At 46.3% G+C, this 27430-nt stretch overlaps 2 protein-coding genes across 2 annotated transcripts in view; both read left to right on the top strand.

Moving 5' to 3' along the window:
- LOC120674587 (glutamate--cysteine ligase B, chloroplastic-like) overlaps positions 1-22115 on the top strand; it is a 42493-nt gene extending 20378 nt beyond the window's left edge. The window contains exons 5-16 of the mRNA XM_039955749.1: positions 9915-9998; positions 10114-10182; positions 10343-10413; positions 10494-10562; positions 10670-10764; positions 10866-10954; positions 11038-11118; positions 11462-11537; positions 21423-21439; positions 21691-21771; positions 21859-21928; positions 22027-22115. Of these exons, the coding sequence (XP_039811683.1) occupies positions 9915-9998; positions 10114-10182; positions 10343-10413; positions 10494-10562; positions 10670-10764; positions 10866-10954; positions 11038-11118; positions 11462-11537; positions 21423-21439; positions 21691-21771; positions 21859-21928; positions 22027-22115 (891 nt within the window). The remainder of the gene's footprint in view (positions 1-9914; positions 9999-10113; positions 10183-10342; positions 10414-10493; positions 10563-10669; positions 10765-10865; positions 10955-11037; positions 11119-11461; positions 11538-21422; positions 21440-21690; positions 21772-21858; positions 21929-22026) is intronic.
- A 457-nt stretch (positions 22116-22572) lies between these two features.
- Positions 22573-23445, top strand: LOC120674586 (protein MIZU-KUSSEI 1-like). Its single transcript, XM_039955748.1, has 2 exons — positions 22573-23070; positions 23182-23445. The coding sequence occupies exons 1-2, from the start codon at positions 22573-22575 to the stop codon at positions 23443-23445; spliced, it is 762 nt and encodes a 253-aa protein (XP_039811682.1).
- Positions 23446-27430: the final 3985 nt, after the last annotated feature.

Below are 27430 nucleotides of genomic sequence, written 5' to 3'. Positions count from 1 at the left end.
CACATCTTGCCCACTGATGTGAGGCTCACCTGCCTTCACTTCACGGAGAAGATGGAACCCACTCGACCGTCCAACTTGGAGGAAGAGGCTGACCACTCCAGGACGCATTGATTTCCTCGAAGTCTTCCGGAATACAACCTGCTCGGAAGGGTTACAACCAAACCCTGAGTATTCTAATACTCAGCAAGGCTTACCTGTCTATGGGTATACTTAGCCCATTACCTAGACATGCACAGCTCTTTGGCTCTGGGTTATTTTGCTGAAAAGCTACTAAAACTGGATCCTTACTTTCAATATTTTAGCTCCAATTGTGTTGATATCTAGAAACTAGGTTTGCCTAATTCTTTAGAGCACACATGGTTAATCATATTATCTTTTCAAGAATATCAACAAAAGTCCAACTTTTCTCTTTCTGTCCTTTCAATCCTTACTACGATGTGACGCATTGACCAAGGCTCTCCTATCCGCGAGTCACGGCGAATCGATCCGATTTAACCTTGCAAGGTGGACCTAACTCACACGACACAGGTAAGCCCCGTCGGACCATGCGTCAACTGTTTCCACATTACCATGGCATTTGAACTACGCCTGCTAAAACCCAGGTGATGGGCCCCTCGCAGTGAACTCCCGGAGAACCCGGAGGCGGCATCCTATCCAACACCCGCCAACTCCCACGCCTAGCATAGCATGACGGAATTCAAATCACCGCTGTAAAGTGGTACACAGCTCACCGGTTTCGACTACCTCCTACTTCCGGTATGTGGTTAGTACTGTTCAATCCTCAGTCAAAGGGCCAACAACGGAACGGTCCTCAATCGACACAGGCGGAGACTCAACTTTCTTTATGCAAATATCATGTCCAACTTTCCCTCCGCCCGGTCTCCAATTTCCTTCTCATTGCCTTATTTTTGACAACACTGCCTGAAGTAACAACCCTATATCTCGCGGGTGATAGGAAATCACCCGTCTTCTACCGAGTTTACTTAAGCCTAGCAGTGCTAGTGATACCTACCCTAGTAAGGACACTGGGTATTCAAGATTATGCATCTATGGTTCCAATCAATTCCTTGAACGTAAATGCACCATACTTTAAATATAACATGGAGTAATTAAAATAAGGGATATGCTCCGGGGCTTGCCTTGCAGGTCAGCGGGGTTAGTGGCTTCTTCGGGAGCGTGCTTGACTGCGTCCTCCTGCTGTTCTCCCGCTTGCGGCTCCTGGACCGGCTCAGCAACCAGCTCGTAAGCCGCTTCGTTCGTGACGTCTACACGTATGAAAAGATGCCATGCAGGAGTTACAACAGTGCAAGGTACTCAGGAGGCAATGCAATACGAGTAAAAGAAGATATGACTGGCAATCCTTTAACGAATAATCATGAAGAACTAGCGATAAAGGGAACGACTTGGTGTTGCTTGGCAGGTTTAATTTCCGACTGAGCTTAGCCTGAAGTGTTTCCTTTCAACAACACTACTTAAACTTGCATTAAGAAGGCTAGGTACACCACAAACAAAGAGAAGCATTAAGGCATTGCTTAGCCATGGTGAAAATAAAGAAAGACTAAAGCTAGGAACTAGCTAAACACAAAAACTTAATAAACTGCAACGATCTAGTATCACAACTTTTCTATCATGAAATACTACTGATAAGGAGTGCATAAATAACTTACCAACATTTATTGACATATAAAAGTATTTACTTTAACTCTAGAAAAGGAAATCAAACAACAATAGATCCACAAAGATACACATAGGCCCTGCACCTAGAAATTTTTCAGTGGACTACACATACAAAGAATAATCTACTGAATAAATTTCATAATTTTTAGAGGAACGGAACAACCGGTATTAAATAAACTAGATTAAATACAACCCGAATTTTAGCAAGGGCAAAAGTGACATTTCCCATGCACAAGTATTTTCCTTTTGAAGATCTCGATTTTAGAAACCTAACAAAATTTGGTTTGCATTTTTCTGATTTTTCTATGATTTTTAATTGAATTTAGAAGTTCACAGCAACAATTGAAAACAAAACTAGATATTGCAGATGGGTCCCTGAAACTTTTGCAATCAAGCAATCGGGTCCCTGGCCGGCCAAAGAGGAGGCGGCGCTGGGACGGTGGCGCCGGCCGGTTCCGGCGACGGCGGTCACCGCCGACGAGGGGGAAGGAGGGGAATAGCTCGGGGAGGTCGAGAGCGACGTTGTGGTGGGTCGAATCGGCTTGGGGACGGCCGGACGCGGCTTGCCCGCGGCGAGCAAGGGCGGGCGGCGGCGGTTTACGCTGGCGGCGGCGCTCCGGTGACCGTGGGTGGCCGGCGTCGGGTCGAGGAGCTTCCTTGGCTCGAGGGGGGGGGGGCTCGGAGCGGTTTAGTTCGGGCCGAGAGTGGGCGGAGCAGGGGGCTCCGCGGGAGCAGGGGCGGCGGCGCCCATGGCGCGGCGGCTTGCGGCGGCGTTCTGGCCGGCGCAGAAGGCGGCGGCCGCGGGGTGAGGCGGCACGGCGGCTAGAGCAGCTAAGCGGGGCCAGGGCGCGCGACAGCGCTGCGGGGGCCCGCGCAGAGGCGTCCTGCGGCGTGCGCGCGGCGACAGCGGGCGGGCACGGCGGCGCGACGGCTCACCGGCGGCGGTGGCGCGAGATTTGGCCAGGGAAGTGGCCGGGAAGGAATAGGGGCGCGCAGAGAAGCTCACCGTAGACTCGGTTGGAGCGGAGGGAGGCCGGAAGGGGGTCGTCGACGGCGAGGGCGAGACTTCTACGGAGACGGCGATGGTGGACGGCGGCGTAGGGGTCGATTCGGCCCAGCAGAGGGTCGATCGAGCTCGGAAAAGGGGCGGAGGAGATGCGGGGTGATGTGGGGCGGCTCTGGGTGGCTTGTTGCGCGAAGAACGGCGGCGGAGGATGGCCGGAGGATGCCGGCGATGGCCTGCTCGTGCTCGGCTCGGCTGCGTGCTCCACAGGGGTGAGGAAAGGGGAACGGGGAGGCGAAAACGGGCACGACTCCGTGCGGATAAGGACGGTGCGTGAGCACGACGGGCGAGGTTCGTCGGCGCGACGCATGGACACGGACGTCGAAGAGCAGCGACGGCTCCGGCGGCGTGTCAAGCGACGAGCAGAGGAGGATATGTAGCAATGGCATTTCTATAAATAGCTCAAAGTTTCATATTCCAGTTTGTAAATTTAGTTTTTCTCCTTGTTCTTGGTCTCAAATGAAAAAATTTTGAACATGAAAGTTGTTCAAAATTTTGAGATCTCCAACTTTTGTTTCAGGCACTTTTTCATTTGAACTAAGGTTTGAAAGATAAAATTTCAAAACTTGGGTGCATTTGAAAATGTCCTAATCAAAGCAAAATTAAAGATTTTCTTTAAATTTCGTGCTGAAACTTGAATTTTGGCCAAAATAAAAGTTGTAGAGAAAAAGTAGGTCTACAGCTTTCGTTTTGGGCGAAAATTGATTTGAAGCCCGGATCAGTGACAAAAACGAGACCGAACATCGCTAAGCAAGGATCGGGTTACTCGTCGCACCACCAACCGATTCGACAAAGTTCAATGGAGTAATCACTCCGAAGATGAAGCTACTTGGGAGAAAGAGGAATTTTTGAGATCCAAGTATCCGGACTTTTTAAACGCTCATCCAGGTACTACATCTTCGAACCTTCTCGTCTTATACTTTTATTTCGGGACGAGATTCCTTTAAGGGGGGAAGGCTGTAACACCCCTGTGTTAATCGTCCTGCTAATCACGAGTTAACTCGCTAATCGTGGACTCAAATTCGTCGTTAACGCTAATCGCGTTCGCTTAGTAATCTTTGTTTTAGCCGTTTTTGATCTCGTTTTTGTCCTTGATCTGAGCTCCAAATCAACTTCCGCCCAAAACGAAAGTTGTAGATCTTTTAATCCTCTACAACTTTTATTTTGGCCACATTTCAAGTTGTTATATGAAATTTGGCGTTTTATTTGGTCAAAATCAAATCAAATTCTTTGAACTGGAGCACTGTTCCTCACTGTGCTCGGTACTGTGACGCCATACCGGCGTCGGCGTTTGGGCACCGGTGGGCCTCCACGCGTCGAGCATCCAGCAAACCTCGCCGTCCGCGCACCGCTCTTCTTCTCGCTACGCCGAGAAGCTTCCAGTTCAACCCATTCCGTTCCCCTTCCTCGCACAGCAGCGGAGCTGTGCAACCCTAACACCGCCGCTCGCCGCGCCGGCATTCGCGCCGACCATCCATCGTCACCGTGCCCCGATTCCTCGCGCCAGAGTCTCCCTCACCTCACCCCGCACCTCTGCAGCACCTTCCCGACCTCGATGGGGCCGTCACCCGGCTAAAATCGAGCTGCCACTGCCGCCGCCATCGCCGTCCGCCGCCGGAGCTTCGCCCCTCACGTCGAGCTCCCTCTTCTGGCCATTCTCCGCCTCAAATCGAACTGCGGTGAGCTCCCCTACTACCTCCTCTCGCTCCCCGACCCTTTCCCCGCTCAGTTCCAGCGCTATCGCCGCCGCAGCGCCGCCGCGCCGCCGTCACCGCGCGCACGCCGCGGGGCGGCTCTGCTCCAGCCGGCGGGCCAACATCGCGCGCCCCGTGGCCGCTCGGCCATGCTGGGGCTCATGCCGCCCGCCTGCGCCGCCGGCCGGCCCGGGCCAGGCCGGATGTAAGGATCACCGGGGTGTCCGATCCTAGAGGGGGAGGGGGTGAATAGGGTCGCTAATCGCTTTTTAACCTAGGGCTCAATCTAATTGCATAAGATAAACCTAACACGTCCTACACATGCTAGTTATGACTAAGGTTTATCTATGCTACCCTCTACTTACCCCAAAATACTTGCAACCTATAGCCAATCCTAATCAAACTAACTAGGAAAGTAAAGGTAAACAAGAAAGAGTAAATGCGGAAACGTAATGCGGTAAGTAAAGCGGTAAGGGAGAGGATATGCAAACTCCCGTGAAGACACCAAGACACACGACTTAACGTGGTTCGATTAGGACACCAAAGTCCCTCCCTACGTCCACGGCCACGTGTCCAACATGAACAAGTGTGATGCCGAGTCTCTTCACTCGATCACCGTCTTGCCACGCCTCCAAGGCTCCCGACAAGTACAGGCTAAGTGACGCCAAGTCACAAAGACGAGGTCACCACCACCGTCTATCTCGAAGCGTCACCACGGCACCATCTTCACTATCGGAGCTTCTCACCAAGAGGGGTCTCCTTCCCTGCACAAAGTGTCGTTACCTCTCCACACCAAGTAGGAGGGTCACACAACGAGTACAAGTGTTTGCTTACCACAGCAAGACTTCTCTTCAAGGGAGCTCTCGCAAGAACTAATCCCTAATCAAGCACTAAGCACTCTAACAAGTGTGCTTAAGCCTATATGATGTACAATGAAGCTCTATGGTGGTTGGAGATGATCTTTGGCTCTTGTATACTTCCTTGGTCTCCAGCACACTCAAATGACCCAGCCTTGGGGGTATATATAGGCAGCATAAGCAAATATAGCCGTTGGAGAAAAGCTGCCAGAAAACTGCGTAACGTCGGTTAATCCGACGTACCCCAAAAGCCATCATCGGTTCAACCGGTGTATGTAAACTGCTACTTGAAAAACTAGCCGTTATCAATCAACTGGTGTATCGCCGGTTTAACCGATGTAATCAACCGGTGTATGTAATATTAGCGTCGGTTTAACCGGTGAGTGTAACTTCTTCACGTTCCTCCAAAAACCACCTCTCTGGACAACTGAACCGATGCAATTGACCGATGCATCGTCGGTTCAACCGGTGTAGGCATTTTCCTCGGTCTTCATCTGTCAATGCACCGACGTATACAATTTCCGTAGCGTCGGTTCATCCGTTGTAAAACCCTAGCCCACAGACCTTCTCTGTGATTGCACCGGTGAGTTCATTTTGCCCTACGTCGGTTTAACCGATGATAGCAAAATGCATCAATCCTTTTTCCCTCGGGCCTTGCTACGCCTCTCTTCTCTTTGTCATCACTTGAACCTAAAAGCCTGAGAATAGTCATCTTAACAATCACATTAGTTCAAGTGTTGTGTGTGTCATCAATCGCCAAAATATTATATTGAAATATGGCATGAGAGGTCATTTTCGCTACAATCTCTCCCTTTTTGGTGATTGATGACAACACAACCAAAGCAAGCAAGATGAATTGCAAGAATATGAAATTGATACCAATTTGAAAAGTTAGAAACTACTTAGCTTGCTTAGATGACATTTCAATGCTCATTTTAAAAGCCCTTGATATCAATTGTAGAAAAAATTGTAGAACAAAGGCTTGTGTGAGGTTTGAACCATATGAGCAATGAAAATTTTTGTACCTTAGTCCATGGGATCATCAAATTGCACTTCTCTCCCATATTTACTAAGTACCTCCCCCTATCACCATGCATCCTTTTGCATTGCATTTTCCATCCCTCCCCCTTGCTAATGGCATCATTCACTCCAAACTATTTGCTTGCTTTTAGGGTACACTTCTCCCCCTTTGTCATCAAACACCTAAAAGCTTCATAACCACTAGCAACAAGGATCATTAGTAGCAAAAGAAATTCACTAGTGATAGAGTGTTTTACCTAGCCATGCCTCCCTATATTATTTATCTCTTTAACCTTTGGGAGTTATGGCTTGGTCTTTTTCCTTTGTCCAATCTTTCTTGATCCATTGATACCAAATGTAAGGTTACTTGCAATGTGCATTATCTTGGTATCGAAGGATTGAGTGTATTCCCATATGGACAAAAAGGAGTGTGACTACAACAAATATCACTTTGAAAGTATGTTAGTCACAAAAACACAAGCTATAGAGTTAGCTCCCCCTAAATGTGCGCAATAGTGTTTGAATCACTTAATCAAATGTATGCACTTGTAATTCACATAATGGGGATCAAACTCTATAACTTGAATAACATGACACCAAATGAATACCAAAAATAGGATTGATACCGATTGTAGACTTTGGTATTTTCTTTCGACAATATGTGTCATGGAGAAGCAACGGTTTTTCGCCCATGTAGGTTGCACTAGATAAGAAGTTAGTACCAAAATAACCTACCATATGATATTTCTAGGAAAGCATATCAAATAAAAGATGCCAAATGTAAATACCAATTGTAAAGATAAGATCATGTATTCCTAGAGAGGCATTGAGCTACAATGATGCATGAAGGATATCAAATGAAATTGAGATCATCCTTTTACCTTGCTCATTACCTCATATGTAGGGGAGGGGAATTTGGGTCACTAATCTTTAATCCATAACTTGGCTTTACTTGATTAAGTATTAAGATGATGGTTAGTGCATTTAAGCCGGTTTAATTTGAACGGTGCTGCTACATTGAGTTGCTTGCATGCAAGTGCGCTATGTGTGGGTGAAGAAGATGACGCCTTTGTATTGATGTCATTGCGTAGCTCATGGGCGATCACCTTGTTGAGGACTTGATTTGGTGTCATTGTGGTGAGATCTTTTTCATATAGAATTGTTGTCACCAAATCATAGTCCGGACTTCGGAGTGAGGGAAGGATCTTGCGAATGAGTTCCAAATCTTCAATTTGCTTCACACCTAAGGAATTAACCTCATTCACAAGAGTATTCAATCGTGAGTACATAGATTCGGCATTCTCATCATCAAGTTGTTTAAAACTATTAAGCTTATCAATGAGAACATGATATCTTTCGTTGGCAACATCCTCTGTGCCCTCATGGTTCTCGATAATAGTTTGCCATAGCTTTTTAGCATTTTCACAAGAATAAATACGATTGAACACATTATCACTAAGAGAAGAAAAAATTATGCATTTTGCGGTGACATCATATTGCTTCTCTTGTTGACCATTATTTTTTATGCCCTCACTCACAACTCTCCAAACGTTTAGTCCCGTCGCTTGGAGATGGGCTTGCATTAACACCTTCCATCGTTGGAAGCCCGTGCCGTCGAACCGTGGAGCGAGTCTAAAAGGATCCATCCTTTCCCCCTAAGAGCTAACTCACTAGGCGGTGAAGCCTACCGATCTAATAAGCCGGTAAACACAAATTGCCAATGGAATTGGCTTTCTTTGTGAGAGAAGTGAGTCCTGGCTCTGATACCAATTGAAAGCGATCGGGTGCTCTAGCCTAAGAGGGGGAGGGGGTGAATTAGGCACTATTAAAACCTAAACCTATGGCTCCAACTAGTTTGCACAAAACTTAAACTAATTCAAGCTATCTAGATGTGCAACTACGGTTCACCTTAGTGTGAAATCCTCATCCCAAAAGAGTTTTGCAACCTATAGCCAATCATAGCAAGATACTACACTAAGAAAGTAAAGGCACACAAGTTGCAATATGAAATGCGAAAGCTTAATGAGAGGGATGAGAGGAAGCGAACTCTCGACACGAGGATTTATCCCGTGGTTCGGATTGCCACAAAGGCGCCCCTACGTCCACGTTGTTGAAGCACTCACGAAGAGCATCGCTTCCCGGCAATCAAGTCTCTTCCGTGAACATAATCACGGTCACCTTGATCCCGATCTTCACTAAGAGAGATTGCCCACGAAGGAGGGTTCTTCGTCCCCCGCACAATGTCATCGATGCCGCTCCACACCAAGCCGGAGGGTCGTTGATTTGCCGGCGAGCCACCAAAGCTCCATGGATGGTCGGCGCACCAAGATACAAGGATGGTTCACTCTAGAATCACAGCACAAGGATCTAAACCTTGCTTGATCACTCACTCAAGAGCTAACCTAGTACTAACACTCACAAAGCTTGTGCTAAGGACTAAGAATTTTATCTTTATGCTCTTGGATGACTTGGAGGTGTTCTTGGGTGTGAGTGGGATGTCCAGCAACTCCAGCAATCTTCAAATGGCCGAGGGAGCTCATATATATAGGCCACCAACTCAAACTAGCCGTTTGTAGCCGTTGGCCAGTTTTCTGCATAGGCATCGGAACATCCGACCATTGGGCATCGATTCTTTCGGTCACTCACAAGCTGAAACTAGCCGTTGGCTTCTCTGACGCTTCTGCAGCTGAGTTGGCAACCACCGGTTTAACCGATGACTTAGTGTCAGTTCAACCGGTGCCTCTTGATCTCCATGTAGCTGTTGCCCTTGCTGACGTCATTGCACCGACGCCTTGCTCCGACGCATCACCGGTTCAACCGGTGCTAAAGGCTTGGCTCTTCTGGGCTTGACATCGTCTCTGGAACATAGTACATTGAATGCACCGATGCCTCTCTTGACACCATCGGTTCATCCGGTGTTTCACTTCTTTCTTCTCTTGATCTCCAGAGGCGCACAGACTTGTGCCAAAGCCAGGCCGTCGGATCTTCCGACAACCATCGGATGCACCGATGCTATAGGCATCGGTTCTTCCGGTGCTACTGGTTTCAGTAGAACTCGTCCAATTCAGCGTTTCTTTGAGTTCTTTCTTCGTGTTTTGTTTTGCATGGCCTTTTTACTTCATCCCTGGGATCTAGAAATGTCCACTTAACGAAACCATTAGTCCCATTGATTGCGTTGTCATTCGATCACCAAAATCACTCGAAATGGCATAAATGGTGCCATGTTCGTTACAGTAACTGTGACATGAAACTGTGTACTGAGACTGGCCTAAAAGGCAACACAGGTAATACCGGGAAATATGATCAATTTGAAAAGCTACATATATAGTATCCTGAGTAGATACATATATATACATATAGGGAACACAAAAAACATAATGGGCAAATTAAAAACTGAAATGGGGACCATATATAAAGGCCCCTATGTACCTAATTAACCCCATTGATATATTATTTGCTAGAGACCGGAAAACATCCTTCCCATATTATTTTTGGGGATCATTTTATCTGTCATGTGTTTCTGGCATTAAGGTGAACCCACTTTCCTTCTACTACTAGCTAGTGCTTGTTTTAAAGCTGACCTTGTTGGTTCATAATGTGTAGGCAAAGTTTGAAATAGCACGAAACTACATGCCCAAAGTTGGCTCTTCTGGTCTTGATATGATGTTCCGAACATGCACTGTACAGGTTTCTCTCTTCTTCATTGCAGTGAATTCATCTTCTGTGATTCTGAAAAAGATATATCTCTTTACTCATAGCTTTACTATTTTACCTAAATTTGATCTTACCACACATATTATAGGTTAATCTGGACTACGGTTCGGAGCAAGACATGATCATGAAACTCCGAGCGTCCATTGCATTACAGCCTGTGGGTACATTGTACTAATTTGTTTTCATGACCATATTACAAAATTGCACATACCAAGTGAACAACGTAACCAAACTATTGTTGAGTGTGTTTTTTTTACTTACCACACCCTCCATTTCCCTCTAATAATCATATTATGAACTCCAATACATGCATACAGATTGCAACCGCCATATTTGCTAATTCACCCTTCAAAGAAGGAAAGCTAAGTGGTTTTCTTAGCTTGAGAAGGTATGTCATTTGCTCTAGTCCGATAACTGATAATCATTTTTCTTGTCAATTAATGACCCCCTCCACTATCATGCTTGCAGCTATACATACACAGATACAGACAGTGACCGCACGGGGATGCTTCCTTTTGTATTTGACAGTTCATTTGGGTAAGCATCCATGCATTTCCCAATACATGAAACAAGATTTATTTTTTTGAGTTTTCATAATAATATATGGTGTCCCTGATGAATTTACATGGTCAAATTTTGTCTAGATTTGAGCGTTACGTGGACTACGTATTGGACGTTCCAATGTACTTCATCCACCGAAACAAGAGGCACATTAATTGCACAGGAATGTCATTTCGGGTTCGTTAATTTATCTATCGTGTCTTCTACTATCTTTTATTAGTTTCATAAGATATTTTTTATGACTTATATGAGTTTATGTGCATGTATGCTTTAGGATTAATTTTATGGCAGGAAAGCTTCCACAAGTTCCGGGGGAGCGTCCAACATTGAATGATTGGGAGATTCATCTTGGTTCAATTTATCCCGAGGTTCACATTTGAAAGAGAGTACATATTTGGAATTTTCTCTTGCCAAGTAATATACGATGGTTCTTTGGATTTGGTTTTTGTAGGTTAGGTTGAAAAGGTTCCTTGAGATGACAGGTGCTGATGGTGGTCCATTCAGTGCATTGTGTGCTCTGCCGGCTTTTTGGGTACGCAAAGACGAATTAAGTCTAGTATTATTATATGAAAAACGAACCTAAATTTACTTATGTATATAACCTCATATATGGCAGAGCTAACTCCTTGTTAGAATATTAGGAACACATAACTAAAAGGCAAAAAAGAAGTAGCAATCATGTTTGTTATGTGCAGTGAAAGTCGTGCACTATATTGTTCCAATAATTATTATTAATCTCCCCGGCTCACTGCCCCCTAATAGTGTACATATATATATATATATATATGAATACCTTGGTATGCAGTTTATAGACTCCTGTTATTTTGTCTCTGAAAATGTGATCTATTTGCTTACGATTGCTGTTTTCCCTACAGGTTGGGCTATTGTATGATGATGAATCACTACGATGTATCACCGCCATGATTGCTGATTGGATAAGCGAAGAAAGGGTTATGTGTGACGGAACCGCCAAATTAAAACTCTAATTAAGCGTAATGGCCTATATTTGAACACATCGGGCACATTAGCTTAATGGCTTAATTTGGCGATCCTTTCTCAACCCACGCCCGATCGAAACAACACCGGTAGTCCCATGCGAAGGTGGGCGCAGATGGTATAAGCACAACCCATATTTGAAAATATACAAGAGTGACATACGATAACAATAAGGAGTTTTACAAACCGAGTTCGAAATACATAATATTATACGAGTGTAGCTGCTTTTTTTACAAAGTTTGATAAACATGAAATCTGCCAATACTATAATGTATAAGAACGACAAAGAATTACACACTCAGCCCACGAGTGTGCAATTACAACACCCCAAAGCTACGCACCGGGGTCCTCGACATTCCACCCATCCGCATCCAGTCGAACGAACTTGGCGCAACACGAACAGAAGTCTACGCCTGCGTGTCCTGAAATAATTGTGGCAACAAACCCTGAGTATACTAATACTCAGTAAGGCTTACCCGACCAGTGGGTATATCTTAGCCCACATATCTAGACATGCAAGGCTTTTGGCTGGTGGTTATTTTTGCAGAAAGCAGCGACTAAAGTAATTCCTCACTTTCCTTATTTTAGCCCAAGTTCTATATAAATTAACATAGTCTAATATTTGCATAACCAAATCTAGAGCAAGCATAGTAGAACAATAACTGATAATTCATATGTTCATCAACATGGGTACAACCATCATTCCATCACAACACTACTCTGCGACGCAGTGACCAAGGTGCTCATATCCGAGAGCGACTGACGGCGAATCGATTCGATTTAACCTTGCAAGGTGGACCTAACCAACACGGCACGTATTAGCCCCGTCGGACCATACGGACCAACCATTCCCCTCCCCGCCTCGAACTACAGGAACCAACCCAACGACATATGGTCAGCCGAGCTCAACGTGAGACCACCAAAAGTAAACATATGCATCTCAATTCTCCGCGACTACTCGACTCGCCCCAGGAGTTGGGTGCGGGTTCCTGTACTTTCGAAGCAAGGCAGTACTCGGCTTACTGGTTTCGACTACCTCCTACTCCCGGCATGCGGTTAGTACAGTTCAAACATGATCAGCAGGGCCAACAACGGCTCGGTCCTTAACCGACACAGGCGGAACTACACTTCTTTCCGCCCGGTCTCAGATTCTATTCTTTCTTTCATTCCAAGACTTTCACCCAAAAATTAGTAACTCATATTTGGGAACAAAAACTATCCTACATCTCGCGAGTAACCAAGAATTACTCGACTTCTACCGAACCCTATCTAGCATAGCATTGCTAACATCCTATACATACTAGTACAACTCAAGGACACCTAGGGTTCATGCAACTAGGGTTTCAAACAACTCCTACACGTAATGCATAAGTAATAAATACATATATAGGTTTCATAATTTTAATTTAATAGGATGTGCATCGGGGCTTGCCTTCGGGCTGCTGCTCAGAGCTAGGGGCAGACGGGCCTTGGGCCGGATACTTGCGAACCCCCTGTTGGACTTGCTCCGGGTGCTCTTTCGCCTCCGTGATCACTTCATATACGACTCCTTCGGTGGCGACGTCTACATGTATGCACATGGCATGAGAATGTATGCAAATACGATATGCAACAAAAATCTTTGAAATGCCCAAGTAGAAACACTACAAATTTACCCCAAATTTACCAATTCTACATCCAACAGTTCTAATAGAACCCGAAATATCCGGATTCATATCCGGAGTATCCGGACTCCGAAGTCCGGAGTTTCCGGGCCTATACCCGGAGTTTCCCCCGGAGTATCCCAAACCCGGACCGGAGTATCCGGGCTTATACCCGGAGTTTCGCCCGGAGTGTTCAAAAACCCGGAGTATCCGGGCTTATACCCGGAGTCTCCGGGCTTGACATCATTTTCGCCCCAAAAACTGAAATCTTGCTTTTTGGCAAAACCACCCCACCAAATTTGAAACCCTCTTGAATCCTAGTTGAATGATGCATATAGAGATGATTGACCAAAGGAAATCACCTAGAACATCCTAAAACAACCAAATTGGTGAGCCCTAGCTTCTAGTACCTTGAGCTAGTTCCTCTTGCAAGAAAACTCGAAAACGATGTCGCCCCAAGGTGGGATACTTGTAGAAGATGATCCCCCATGCCGAGTGAAGCTCCCTTGGCCTTGGAATCAAGTTGAAATGAAAGATTTCGGAATCTAGAGCTTAGGGGAGAGGGAGAGCTCGTGAGGGAGGTGAGGGAGAGAGAGGTAACGGGAGAGAGTGAGAGTGAGGGAGAGAGAGAGTGTGATATTTTCTATTTAAATGCTTGTGGGGTCCAGATGACCAAATTATAGAAATAGAAACTCCATGCCCGGAGTATCCGGGTGTTACAATCCTTCCCCCTAAAAGAAATCTTGTCCCAAGATTTAGGGTGAAAGTGCCAATTTGAAAACAATGCGGAAAAATCATGTACCGTGGTGAGTTTGGAGCAATTCCGGACATTTTGACTGAACAAACTCCTCCGTTTCCCAGGTAGCTTCTCATTCGGAGTGATTGCTCCATTGGACTTTGTAGAAATGGCTGATTTGATTGCGAGTGACCTGAGTCTTGTGATCCACAATTTTAATAGGATGCTCTGGATAAACAAGATCGGGCTCCAGTTGCAATTTCTCTATGTCAATCACCTTTTCTGTAACACGGAGACATTTCCGGAGCTGAGAGACATGGAAAATATTATGAACCGCGGATAATTGGGCAGGGAGTTCTAGGCGGTATGCTACCGCCTACCGGCCCACATCGCTCAATAATAGGAAAAGGCCCAACATAGCGAGGGGCGAGCTTTCCCTTCACACCGAATCGCTGGACTCCTTTCATTGGAGATACCCGCAAGTAAACATGGTCTCCCACTTGGAATGAGACGGATTGACGTTTCTTGTCCGCATAACTTTTCTGTCGAGATTGGGCTATTTTCAAAATCCCCTGTATGAACCGGACTTGTTCTTCTGCCTCACTGACCATCTCAGGGCCGAACACATTCCTTTCCCCGGCTTCTGACCAATTCACTGGCGTTCTACACCTCCGCCCATATAACGCCTCAAAAGGAGCCATTTTGATGCTTTCCTGATAACTGTTGTTATAAGAGAATTCCGCTAGGGGTAGGCATTCATCCCATTTCTTGCTATAAGAGAGCACACATGCTCTAAGCATATCCTCCAGAATTTGATTGATTTGCTCAGTTTGACCATCGGTCTGAGGATGATAGGCTGAGCTGCGAATAAGCTGAGTACCCAGAGATGCATGCAACTGTTCCCAGAAACGGGCAACAAACTGTGAGCCTCTGTCTGAAATGATTGTCTTGGGTACGCCATGAAGACTCACAATCCGAACCATATATACCTCAGCATATTGATGAGATGAATAATGTGTCTTCACTGGAAGAAAATGAGCGGATTTAGTGAGGCGGTCAACGATAACCCAAATAGAATCATATCCCTTTGACGTGGGAGGCAAACCAACAATGAAGTCCATACTAATATCCTCCCACTTCCACGAAGGGACATCCAACGGTTGTAGCATGCCAGCAGGTCTGAGATGACTTGCCTTGACCCATCGACAGATATCACACTCAGACACATATTTAGCGACATCACGTTTCATCCTGGTCCACCAGAATCGTTGTCTGAGATCTTAATACATTTTGTTACTGCCCGGGTGAATGGAATACCTAGAAAGGTGAGCCTCATCAAGAATTTGTTTCCGAAGTTCTAAATCCTTAGGCACCACCAGCCGGTTCTTAAACCACAAAACACCCTCGCCATCTAAATGGAAACATGCCACTCGAGGGTCATTTTCTTTGAGCCTTTGCCTAATCTTTTCCATGCCAATATTATCTTTCTGAGCCGCAATAACTTGATCTCGAAGAGTCGGAGTGAGAACAATGTTAGCAAGAGTACCCTCAGCTACAATAGCCAAATTCATGTTCTCCATTTCTTGATACAAAGTTTCATGCAAAACTGTAGCTGAGACGCAGTTGCAACTTGCCCTGCGACTCAATGCATCAGCAACAACATTTGCCTTGCCCGGGTGATAATGAATCTCCAGGTCATAATCCTTAATCAATTCTAACCACCGTCTCTGGCGCAAATTCAACTCGCTCTGGGTGAAAATATACTTAAGACTCTTATGGTCTGAGTATATATGAACAGGGTTGCCCAGAAGATAATGGCGCCAGATCTTTAATGCATGCATCACGGCTGCCAATTCCAGATCATGCATGGCATAATTCTCCTCATGTCGCCTGAGGGCTCTGGAAGCATAAGCAATTACCCTCTGGTTTTGCATGAGTACGCAGCCGAGGCCCGTACCTGATGCATCACAACAAGTATTAATGGCCGAAAAACATCCGCGCGAAGACAAACAGGGATGAGAATAAAGCCGAGACGCGTGATGCATCACAGTACACATCAAAAGGCCGGGTAATATCTGGCTGAGCGAGGACAGGGGCAGACGTCAGAAGTCTTCTCAGAGTCTGAAAAGCCTGCTCACATTTGTCGTCCCACTTAAATCTCACCCCTTTCTTGAGTAGTTCAGTCATGGGTCTAGCAATTTTTTAGAAGTCCAGAACAAACCGCCGGTAATACCCTGCTAGCCCAAGGAAACTCCGGATCTCTGAAACAGACTCTGGAGTCTTCCAATTCAGGACATCCTGAATCTTGCTAGGATCAATAGAAATCCCCTTGTCTGAGATGATGTGGCCCAAGAACTGGACTTTCTTGAGCCAGAAATCACATTTACTAAATTTGGCGTACAGCTTGTGCTCCCGCAGGCGCTGAAGCACAATGCGGAGATGCTCTGCATGCTCTTCTTTATTCTTAGAAAATATCAGGATGTCGTCAATGAAAATCACGACGAACTTATCTAGCTCGGGCATGAACACCGAGTTCATGAGATACATGGAATGAGCAGGGGCATTCTTTAGCCCGAAAGACATGACCATATATTCAAAAAGTCCGTATCTGGTGGAAAAAGCCGTCTTGGGAATATCCTCAGCTCTAATCTTTATCTGATAATAGCCAGAGCGGAGATCAATTTTTGAAAATACTCGGGTCCTGAATAGCTGATCAAACAGAATATCAATCCGGGGAAGGGGATATTTATTTTTAATTGTGACGGCATTCAAAAGTCTATAGTCCACACACAACCTGAGGCTTTCATCTTTCTTTTTCACAAAGAGTGCATGACAGCCCCAAGGTGACGTGCTGGGACGGATATAGCCCTTCTCAAGCAATTCCTGCAGTTGTTTCTTTAACTCCGCCAGCTCATTGGGTGGCATCCGGTAAGGCCTCCTAGAAATTGGTGCCGTACCCGGTTGCAATTCGATGGTAAACTCCACGTTACGATTAGGCGGCATTCCAGGCAAATCATCCGGAAAGACGTCCGGATATTCACACACCACCGGTATATCTGCTAGCTTCTTGTCTTCGGCGTGGTTCACCGTATGAGTAAAAGACACATGATCCCTCAAACTCAAAGTCATACTACCATGAATAAAGGATTTGATGTGCACAGATTGTGAGGTCGTGTCCAGAGTAACCCCCCTGACCCTCCATCCAGTTCATACCCAATATAATATCTATCCTTTGGTTGGTAACATTATCAGGGCCGTAGGAAAAATTTTTCCTTGCAAATGTAGGGGTACTTGCTTAACAAACTGATTGGTGATTAACTTTCCCCCAGGCGAATGAATATGGTATGGTTTGGGCATGCTTTCAATTTTTAACCCCAATCTAACAACACACCCCTTGCTAATAAAGGTATGAGATGCCCCTGAATCAAATAATACTATAACGGGTTGTTCATTTACTGAGAACGTACCCGCCATCACTGGACCTCCCTCAGGAATACCCTCAAGGGTGGTGTAGTGCACTTGCCCCGGCTTGAAGTGGGCCACCCTCTGCTTCTGACGCTGCTGGCTCGATTGCTGGCCTGGCTTGGGTGGCATTGGCTAGTTCCGTGCAAAGTGACCCGACTGCCCGCAGTTGTAACACGGAGACAGATTGGGGCGCACTCCCGGCTACTGCACCCAGACCTTCTGCTCACTCTGCTGAGGAACAGGAGGTCTAACTGTGCCCTGTGACAGTGTGTACTGAGGGGGCCGATAACCCCACTGCTGCTGTGGTTGGTGTTGAAAGGGGGCTCGCTGTGGGCCCGACTGTACCAGGCAGAACCTCTGAGGAGCACTGCTCGAAGAGCCCACTGCCGGTGCCTTTCTCTTCTTCTCTGCCTTGTGAGCTAGGTGGCCGTCCTCCTGAATGATAGCCCCATTCACCAGCTCACTAAACGTGTTGAACTTGAACATTGCCAGGCGATCCTGGAGCTTGCTGCTAAGCCCCTGCCTGAAGCACGTCTGTTTCTTCTCATCAGTGTCTACATGATAACCAGCATATTGGGATAGGGTGTTGAACGTCTGGGCATACTGCATCACACTGTTGTTACCCTGCTTTAGGGCCAAGAACTCAGTCAATTTTCTTCTAATTACCCCTGCTAGAACATGATGTACCCTGAAGGCTTCCTTGAACTCTGCCCACGTGAATTGAGTGCCAGCACGAAACATAGCCACGTGGTTGTCCCGCCACGTACGTGCGGGACCTCGGAGCTGCTGTGCTGCAAAGGCAGCTTTGTCCCCTTCATTGTACGGGTATAGCGTGAATTTGGACTCAATGGTCTTAAGCCAGCTGTCGACTTCCAATGGCTCGTCCGCTTTGTGAAAGAGCGGCGGCTGGGTCCCCAGGAACTCTTGGTACCCAGTAACAGGTGGTGGGTGGTGTCCTGGCCGTGGCGCTGCCCCCTGCTCCACGAGCTGACGAAGGAGTGCCGTCTGCTCATCGCGCCCAGTCAACATGGCCGCAATGGCCTGAGCCAAATCCGGAGGGTTCGGTGGTTCCCCCATTCTGCATTCATCCATGGTTGGATTAGTCCCAAATTTTTTATTACAAACAATCAACCATGGAGAATGCAAAAGGCGTAAATTAAATCAAAAAGCCGGGAGATCTTTTTGCAACCAAATCCGGAGTATTCGGATTATCATCCGGAATATCCGGACACCCCAATCCGGACTATCCGGATTCTCATCCCAAGTATCCGGACACCCCACCCGGACTATCCGGACTTATGTCCGGAGTATCCGGTTACACTCGTGATGTTTCGCACCGTTCCCACCCCTAATGAAGGAATTTAAACCAAATAATGACATGATGCATGACGCATGATCGTCCTACGGTAACCCCTCAGCCCAAAACCAACCATCTACCCACGATTCGAATACTAAATATATAAGGATATTACAAATAATCCCGCCCACACCACCAAATAACCTTTTATATTAAGTTGAAATTTATTTTTAATTCATGAAAATCTCAAAATTAGTCATGCTCGTACCACCCCCAGTGTGTTTCGTCTCTGATACCAGCTGTGACGGAACCGCCAAATTAAAACTCTAATTAAGCGTAATGGCCGTCATTTGAACACATCGGGCGCATTAGCTTAACGGCTTAATTTGGCGATCCTTTCTCAACCCACGCCCGATCGAAACAACACCGGTAGTCCCATGCGAAGGTGGGCGCAGATGGTACAAGCACAACCCATATTTGAAAATATACAAGAGTGACATACGATAACAATAAGGAGTTTCACAAACCGAGTTCGAAATACATAATATTATATGAGTGTAGCTGCTTTTTTTACAAAGTTTGATAAACATGAAATCTGCCCACTACAATGTATAAGAACGACAAACAATTACACACTCAGCCCACGAGTGTGCAATTACAACACCCCAAAGCTACGCGCCTGGGTCCTCGACGTTCCACCCATCCGCATCCGGTCGAACGAACTTGGCGCAACACGGACAGAAGTCTACGTCTGCGTGTCCTGAAATAATTGTGGCAACAAACCCTGAGTATACTAATACTCAGCAAGGCTTACCCGACCAATGGGTATATCTTAGCCCACATATCTAGACATGCAAGGCTTTTGGCTGGTGGTTATTTTTGCAGAAAGCAGCGACTAAAGTAATTCCTCACTTTCCTTATTTTAGCCCAAGTTCTATATAAATTAACATAGTCTAATATTTGCATAACAAAAACTAGAGCAAGCATAGTAGAACAATAACTGATAATTCATATGTTCATCAACATGGGTACAACCATCATTCCATCACAACACTACACTGCGACGCAGTTACCAAGGTGCTCATATCCGAGAGCGACTGATGGCGAATCGATTCGATTTAACCTTGCAAGGTGGACCTAACCAACACGACACGTATTAGCCCCGTCGGACCATACGGACCAACCATTCCCCTCCCCGCCTCGAACTACAGGAACCAGCCCAACGACATATGGTCAGCTGAGCTCAACGTGAGACCACCAAAAGTAAACATATGCATCCCAATTCTCTGCGACTACTCGACTCGCCCCAGGAGTTGGGTGCAGGTTCCTGTACTTTCGAAGCAAGACAGTACTCGGCTTACCGATTTCGACTACCTCCTACTCCCGGCATGCGGTTAGTACAGTTCAAACATGATCAGCAGGGCCAACAACGGCTCGGTCCTTAACCGACACAGGCAGAACTACACTTCTCCTGCCCGGTCTCAGATTCTATTTTTTTCTTTCATTCCAAGACTTTCACCCAAAAATTAGTAACTCATATCTGGGAACAAAAACTATTCTACATCTCGCGAGTAACCAAGAATTACTCGACTTCTACCGAACCCTATCTAGCATAGCATTGCTAACGTCCTATACATACTAGTACAATTCAAGGACACCTAGGGTTCATGTAACTAGGGTTTCAAACAACTCCTACACGTAATGCATAAGTAATAAATACATATATAGGTGTCATAATTTTAATTTAATAGGATGTGCACCGGGGCTTGCCTTCGGGCTGCTGCTCAGAGCTAGGGGCAGATGGGCCTTGGGCCGGATCCTTGCGAACCCCCTGTTGGACTTGCTCCGGGTCCTCTTTCGCCTCCGCGATCACTTCATATACGACTCCTTCGGCGGCGACGTCTACACGTATGCACATGACATGAGAATGTATGCAAATACGATATGCAACAAAAATCTTTGAAATGCCCAAGTAGAAACACTACAAATTTACCCCCAAATTTACCCAATTATACATCCAACAGTTCTAATAGAACCCGGAATATCCGGATTCATATCCGGACTATCCGGACTCCGAAGTCCGGAGTTTCCGGGCCTATACCCGGAGTTTCCCCTGGAGTATCCCAAACTCGGAGTATCCGGGCTTATACCCGGAGTTTCGCCCGGAGTGTTCAAAAACCCGGAGTATCCGGGCTTGACAGCATTTTCGCCCCAAAAACTGAAATCTTGTTTTTTGGCAAAACCACCCCACCAAATTTGAAACCCTCTTGAATCCTAGTTGAAGGATGCATATAGAGATGATTGACCAAAGGAAATCACCTAGAACATCCTAAAACAACCAAATCGGCGAGCCCTAGCTTCTAGTACCTTGAGCTAGTTCCTCTTGCAAGAAAACTCGAAAACGATGTCGCCCCAAGGTGGAATACTTGTAGAAGATGATCCCCCACGCCGAGTGAAGCTCCCTTGGCCTTGGAATCAAGTTGAAATGAAAGATTTCGGAATCTAGAGCTTAGGGGAGAGGGAGAGCTCGTGAGGGAGGTGAGGGAGAGAGAGGTAACGGGAGAGAGTGAGAGTGAGGGAGAGAGAGTGAGTGATATTTTCTATTTAAATGTTTGTGGGGTCCAGATGACCAAATTATAGAAATAGAAACTCCACGCCCGGAGTATCCGGGCCAATGGCCGGAGTATCCGGGTGTTACAATATGTTACGGAGAAAGGTTTCTTATCGTACAATTTTTTGAGTGATGTTGTTCACATGTGGTTATTGATGACTGAATGCACACACTTTCTCTTCCAGAATCAATAGTCTTTTGTTTGATTATTTGGATCCACTTTAATGAGTAGCACATATAACAGTGGACAAAACCTATATCTAATTATAAGTATGATGGGGAACATGCTATATATTGTTGCATTGCATCCTTATTTGCTGCTGATTATCATACCTTTTCTTTATTTGAATGTAAAGGTTCCGGTAACTGGTTTAAAGACACAATTTCGGGGTGGATACGTCAGAGATTTGGCAGAAAATCTTGTGAAGTTGGCCAAGGTGGTAGAAATACTAATATAAAATTGAGGAATACATACAAGTACATGTCTCTGGTGATTCAATAACTCCGTACTTCTGACAATGCAGGATGGGTTGCAAAGGAGAGGGCACATGGAAGCTGGTTTCTTGAATGAAGTTGATGAAGTTGTTAGCACAGGTATACTTAAATTTTCTTGGATTACATCTCGAAAAAGATAGATTAATCCTCTATGCGCCTAAGCTGAATTTTGCTTCTTTATATATATATATATCAAGGAGTGACACAAGCAGAGAAGCTTGCAAAATTGTACAAGACAAAGTGGCAGTACAATGTTGATCCAGTGTTTCGTGAGTTCATCTATTGATCTGCTGTGGCATTATAGGGGTCAATAGGGAAACGTGGTTTCCAGAAATGGTGTACTTCCTTTTGGTCTGAAAAGTCAATAAAATAAAATTTTATAACAAGCTGGCGATATTGATCACTCTCTTGTTGGCTTTCAGGAATTCTTTATCACAGATTGTGCAAAAATGCAAAGCAGATCTGTTTTTTTTTCTGTTTACCTCTGAAACTGAAAGCAAAACCATAACTTGTTACATAGTAGAAGCTAGCTAGCACATGTAGGCAGGCTGTGCTGGTGCTGGCTCTCCTTGTTTTATGCAGAGCCATCAATTAGCGCCCAACTCTGGTGTGGTTTCCTAACCAAGACGCATCCTCCCCCACCGCACGCCCATTTTCCTCACGCATGCCGCCGCCGGCGCCGCGGCATTCCCCTCCCCTGCCCCGACCGACCGCCGCGCTGCCTCGGCAGCGCCGACCGCCTCATGACACAGCCTGCTCGGCGCCCCACGCCCTCCACGGAGAGCGCCGAGATCGCCTTCTTCGGCGCCGCCTCCATCCCCGACCCGCGGTCCTCGCCGGCCACCCCGCTCCCGGACATCGCGTTCGCCCACGCGTCGACGCCGCCGCCGCCTCCTCCGCCGGCGCCGGTGCCGCAGAAGCAGAAGCACGGCAAGAACCGGTCGCGCCCGGGGCGCCTCATCCGGTCGGTGCGCGCCGCGTTCCGGTCGTTCCCGACCATCCAGGCGCCGTCCTGCCGCGGCATGCCGTCGCTGCACCACCTCCCGGGGCTCTACGGCCCCGGCAGCGCCGTCCGGAACCACTTCCACGGCGCCACGCACGCGACGGGGACGCTGTACGGGCACCGCAGGGCGCGCATCACGATCGCGTTCCACGAGAGCCCCGGCAGCCCGCCGTGCCTGCTGCTGGACATCGGCGTGCCCACGGCCAAGTTCATCCAGGACGTGAGCGCGGCGGGGATGGTGCGCCTCACCCTCGAGTGCGACAAGCAGCAGCAGCAGCAGCAGCACCACGCCGGCAGCGACGCGCCGCCGCCGCGGCGGCTGCTGGACGAGCCGGTCTGGGGCGCGGAGGTGAACGGCGAGAGCGTCGGGTACGCGTCGCGGCGGGAGGCGACGGAGCGGGACGAGCGCGTGATGCAGATGCTCCACGCCACGTCCATGGGGGCCGGCGTGCTGCCGGCCGACATGTCCCACCCGTCCGACGGCGAGCTCACGTACATGCGCGTGCACTTCGACCGCGTGGTGGGGTCCAAGGACGCCGAGACATACTACATGCACAACCCCGAGGGCGGCGCCACCGGGCCGGAGTTAACCATCTTCTTCATTAGGAATTAGCTAGCCTCAAACCCTTGATATGTTCTTTCATGCCAATATTATATGTGTCTGTATATATTATATATATACATACCATTGGATTAGCCTAGGTCATTACTTACTTATAGAGAGAAAATGATTATTAGTCAAAAAGAAGTTCAGCTTGGTATGAACATTCCATCTCGCAAAAAAAAATGCGCCAAATGGATAAATTTCCGTGGTGTTCAACTTGCATTTACATGCCATCTCAATATTGCTGAAAGATAAAACAGTATTTTTTAAAGGAAAACAACTGCATAAATTGTGTAATTGCGTAGCTGAATTGGATAGGACACACAAATGTTATGGATTCCAATATAATGATATATACTGTGGACTTGTTTGGCAGAGCTCCGGCTCCTTCAAAAACAGCTCCGGCTCCGGTTCCTCTAGTGGAGCGGCTTCTCTAGTGGAGCTGGAGCTATTTTGAGAAACATTTGGCAAAACAACTTCACCTGTTGAATTGGGGTGTAAAATAGTTGTAGCCGCTTGGAGCCATGTTTTCGTGGCTCCACCTCCCCAGTGGAAGCCGGAAGGGGCTCCAGGAGCGGCTCCATGGCTGGAGCTACTCCATTTCAGACCGTTTGGCAGGGCTCCAGTTGGAGCTGGTTTTGGAGCCGGAGCCGGAGCCGGAGCCCTGTCAAACATGGCCTGTGTGTGCATGTTAGTCAGGGGCGGAATATACATTTGTATACCTCTAGTTAGGCCCATTTCGTGTCGCTCGCGAACACATCCATGGGCCATCGCAGGCTCGCAGCGAGGCTTGCTCCATGCGGCCCGAATGTCCCAATGGCCCATGCCCAACCTCCCCTGTCCGAGATCTCGCCCCCTCTCGTTTTCTCGATCCGACAGCCGGTGGCAGGCGCGCGCCGGCGGCCAGAACTCCAGAAGGCAGGCGCGGCCTCGACGGTGAGGCCAGCGTGAACATGCAGCAGCAGTGCTGGGAGGGGCAACATGCAGATCAAGAAATCCCCACGGTGGCTCGATGAGCAGAATGGACGCATCCCAATTCCTGATTTCCTCCACGATTGGTATGGTACTCGCCAAAATCCATGAATGTATTGCTTATCTGTAACTTATCTTTAAATATCTTTGAATTTCTTTTGTTAGCAAGGAAATCTTCAGTCTGAACAGTTTACGCTTAATCACCTCATGATATTGCAGATCACAGTTAGAATTATCGCGTTTGAATTGCTTTTTTTTGCTTGGGGATTTCAGATTTCTCATCCATAGCATATTTACTACGGCTCAAACTCTGAAGGAGTAGATGGCTGGTAAAATTTGCTATGAGTATTTAGCTTACTTTTATGATTGAGATCCACCAGCGCGCTCCTGTTGGCTCCAAAGTTCTAAATTTGATAGAGGAGAAAGATATGATATTCATCTCTTAGCTCTGAAACATAAATCCGCTAATAGACAGCTATATCCCTGCTAAATTTATAAAATTTAATATTTTATCAATGATGTGACGAGGGAATATAAAATTTTCTTGATTTCATATTTTTATACAAAATTGCTCATAGATTTATGCATGGTGCTGAAGTAGAAATGTATAATTGTGAGAAGTTTCTAAAAGATTAGAGAGTATGTATGAACCATGGTTACCATACTTCATGATGAAATATGGAATGCTCTAGAAATTAGATATTTATATGGTTAGATAAGTACGAGAAAAATTCTAGAGTTACATATTTTTGTAAAAAAGTAAGTAGAAGATGGACACATGGCAAAACCATATGAGCCAGAGTCCTATAAATAAGGGTGCTTCCCTCTCCTGTTGCCACACCATGACATATGAGGTCAAGTAGGTGATGGCAACATTGCCATGTAGTGTAGTAGTATCATGATAGGGTATTCAGATAAAGGGTGCAAGAATCTTGTGTTGTAGTAAGTTATAGTGAATAAAGAGTTGAGTTCCTATATAGAGTTGGTCTAACATATTAGTGTTTATGTGAAGGTTTTTTTTGGTGTAGTGTGGGTATAATGTCAACGAAAGAAGTTGGTGTCAAGGTTGGTGAGCTGATTTCTCAACACATGTTATTTATAGAACCGCTAAATGGGTTACCTAGGTTAGTGAGATGATTTCTCAACACATGTTATTTATAGAACCGATAAATAGGTTAGCTAGACTGTAGCCCTCTTTAGCTTGCTATTTTAAACAGTGGTTGGCTCTATCCTTCTCCGAACGTCCACTGCGGCGGCGGCCGAACAAGACACTTGGGATTCTTCACGGGCCGCTTGGCGGAAGCCGACAAGCTGCCGGCCCAGCACCAGTCACTCGGAGGGAGCTTCGCAAGGCAACGCAACAGACATTTCGTTAATCCCACCTCGCCATTTCGTGCGCGATCTGTGGCGAATAAAGCGCGCCCCCTTCGCGGCCGTATCGCCGAGTCTAGGTGTGTAGACCTATTACTCCAGCGTATAGGAGGGCAGAGTTGGCGAAGGAAAAGCTTTGGCCGTGGGAGCTGGCGCCACAGGAGGGGTGTCTCTATCCGGCGAGGTCGGCAGCTCCGTCTGAGCCTGGCCGCGGGAGCCACCAGAGACGAGCACCTCTCCGGCGGGGCCGGGCCGGGCTCGGATGCATTGGAGCCCAGGGTTCAGAGCGTGCGGCTCTGAGCCCCAGCACTTGTGACCCTCGGCGGTCAGGGTCCGGAGGGTCACTGGTCACAACAAACCCTCGGTTGAACGGTGTGGCGGATATGGTATACAAACATAATACAAACACGAACATTTATATACACGCACACACACTCACCCTGAAGCCTAAACTACGCAATCCGACCTCTATGAGAGTCTCGTTGTCGATGGATATATCACCAAATACCGAAAGAATAGTGTCTTATGAATCATGAAATAAATCTAGAAAAGTGTGAGCATACATTCTTGTCAATGTTTAAAATCGCGGGCTATAGAATTTAGCGGGAGCTTGGCCATAACGCTATTTTACCGCCATAGCAGCGTTATTAGACGCTATAGCGCGCTAATGAGCATCGCGACAGCTACTTCTGGCCGCTATAGCGGCGCTATAGCGCCCTATTTTGTACACTGATTCTTGTTAATCTGTCCTAAAATTCCTAAAACGACTTGTTTTTTGGACGGAGAGAGTATGTTTATGAACTTCATTACTACTTTGTTCCTGTGTTTCCTATCGTTGGTTTGTTTTCTCTATTGCTTTGTTCCAAAAAATTCCAATTGTTTTCTATTCCTCTGTTCTAAACAGGCCATGGGTCCCACATACATGTCCTTAGGACTTGTTTAGATCCCAAAATTTTTTCAGTACTACAGTAACTTCAAATATTTGACCACTAATTAAAAGTATTAAACGTATAACTGACAAAACTCATTCCATAACCCCGGTGTAATTGCAAAACGAATCTTTTAAGTCTAACTGGACTATGATTAGATAATATCGTGCTATAGTAAACAACCTCTAATGATGGATTAATTAGACTTAATAGGTTCGTCTCGCTATTTCCCGTACATCCGTGTAATTAGTTGTATAATTAAATCATGTTTAGTCCTTCTAATCTAATCATGTTTAGTCCTTCTAATCTTCAGTTGAAAATTGCTACTGTGAATTTTGCTAAACACACCCTTAATCTAGTCAAGCGAGCCACTGGCTGCAGCTGCTTTTTTATCTCGTTGTGACGTTTGTTTAGCTCCTTACTTTGCAGTTTGCACATGTAGCATACTCCTTTACGCATCCACTGGATGGCTATGCACCGTGTAAAGTTTTTTAAAATAGAATCTTTGTATATTTTAAGTATTAAACATAGACTAATCATAAAACTGATTACACAACTCATCTATAAAACTATGAGATGAATTTATTAAGACTAATAAATCCGTCATTAACACATATTTATTGTAGTTTTATTGTAGCAATTTATTGTCTAATCACAGTCTAATTAGGCTCATTAGATTCGTCTCGTAATTAATAAGCAAACTATGCAATTAATTTTTTATT

The sequence above is a fragment of the Panicum virgatum genome, chromosome 5N, assembly GCF_016808335.1.
Source record: "Panicum virgatum strain AP13 chromosome 5N, P.virgatum_v5, whole genome shotgun sequence".
NCBI classification, from domain to species: domain Eukaryota; kingdom Viridiplantae; phylum Streptophyta; class Magnoliopsida; order Poales; family Poaceae; genus Panicum; species Panicum virgatum.
Note: the sequence above shows the minus strand (reverse complement) of the source record. Positions and strands in the feature narration are given on the sequence as shown.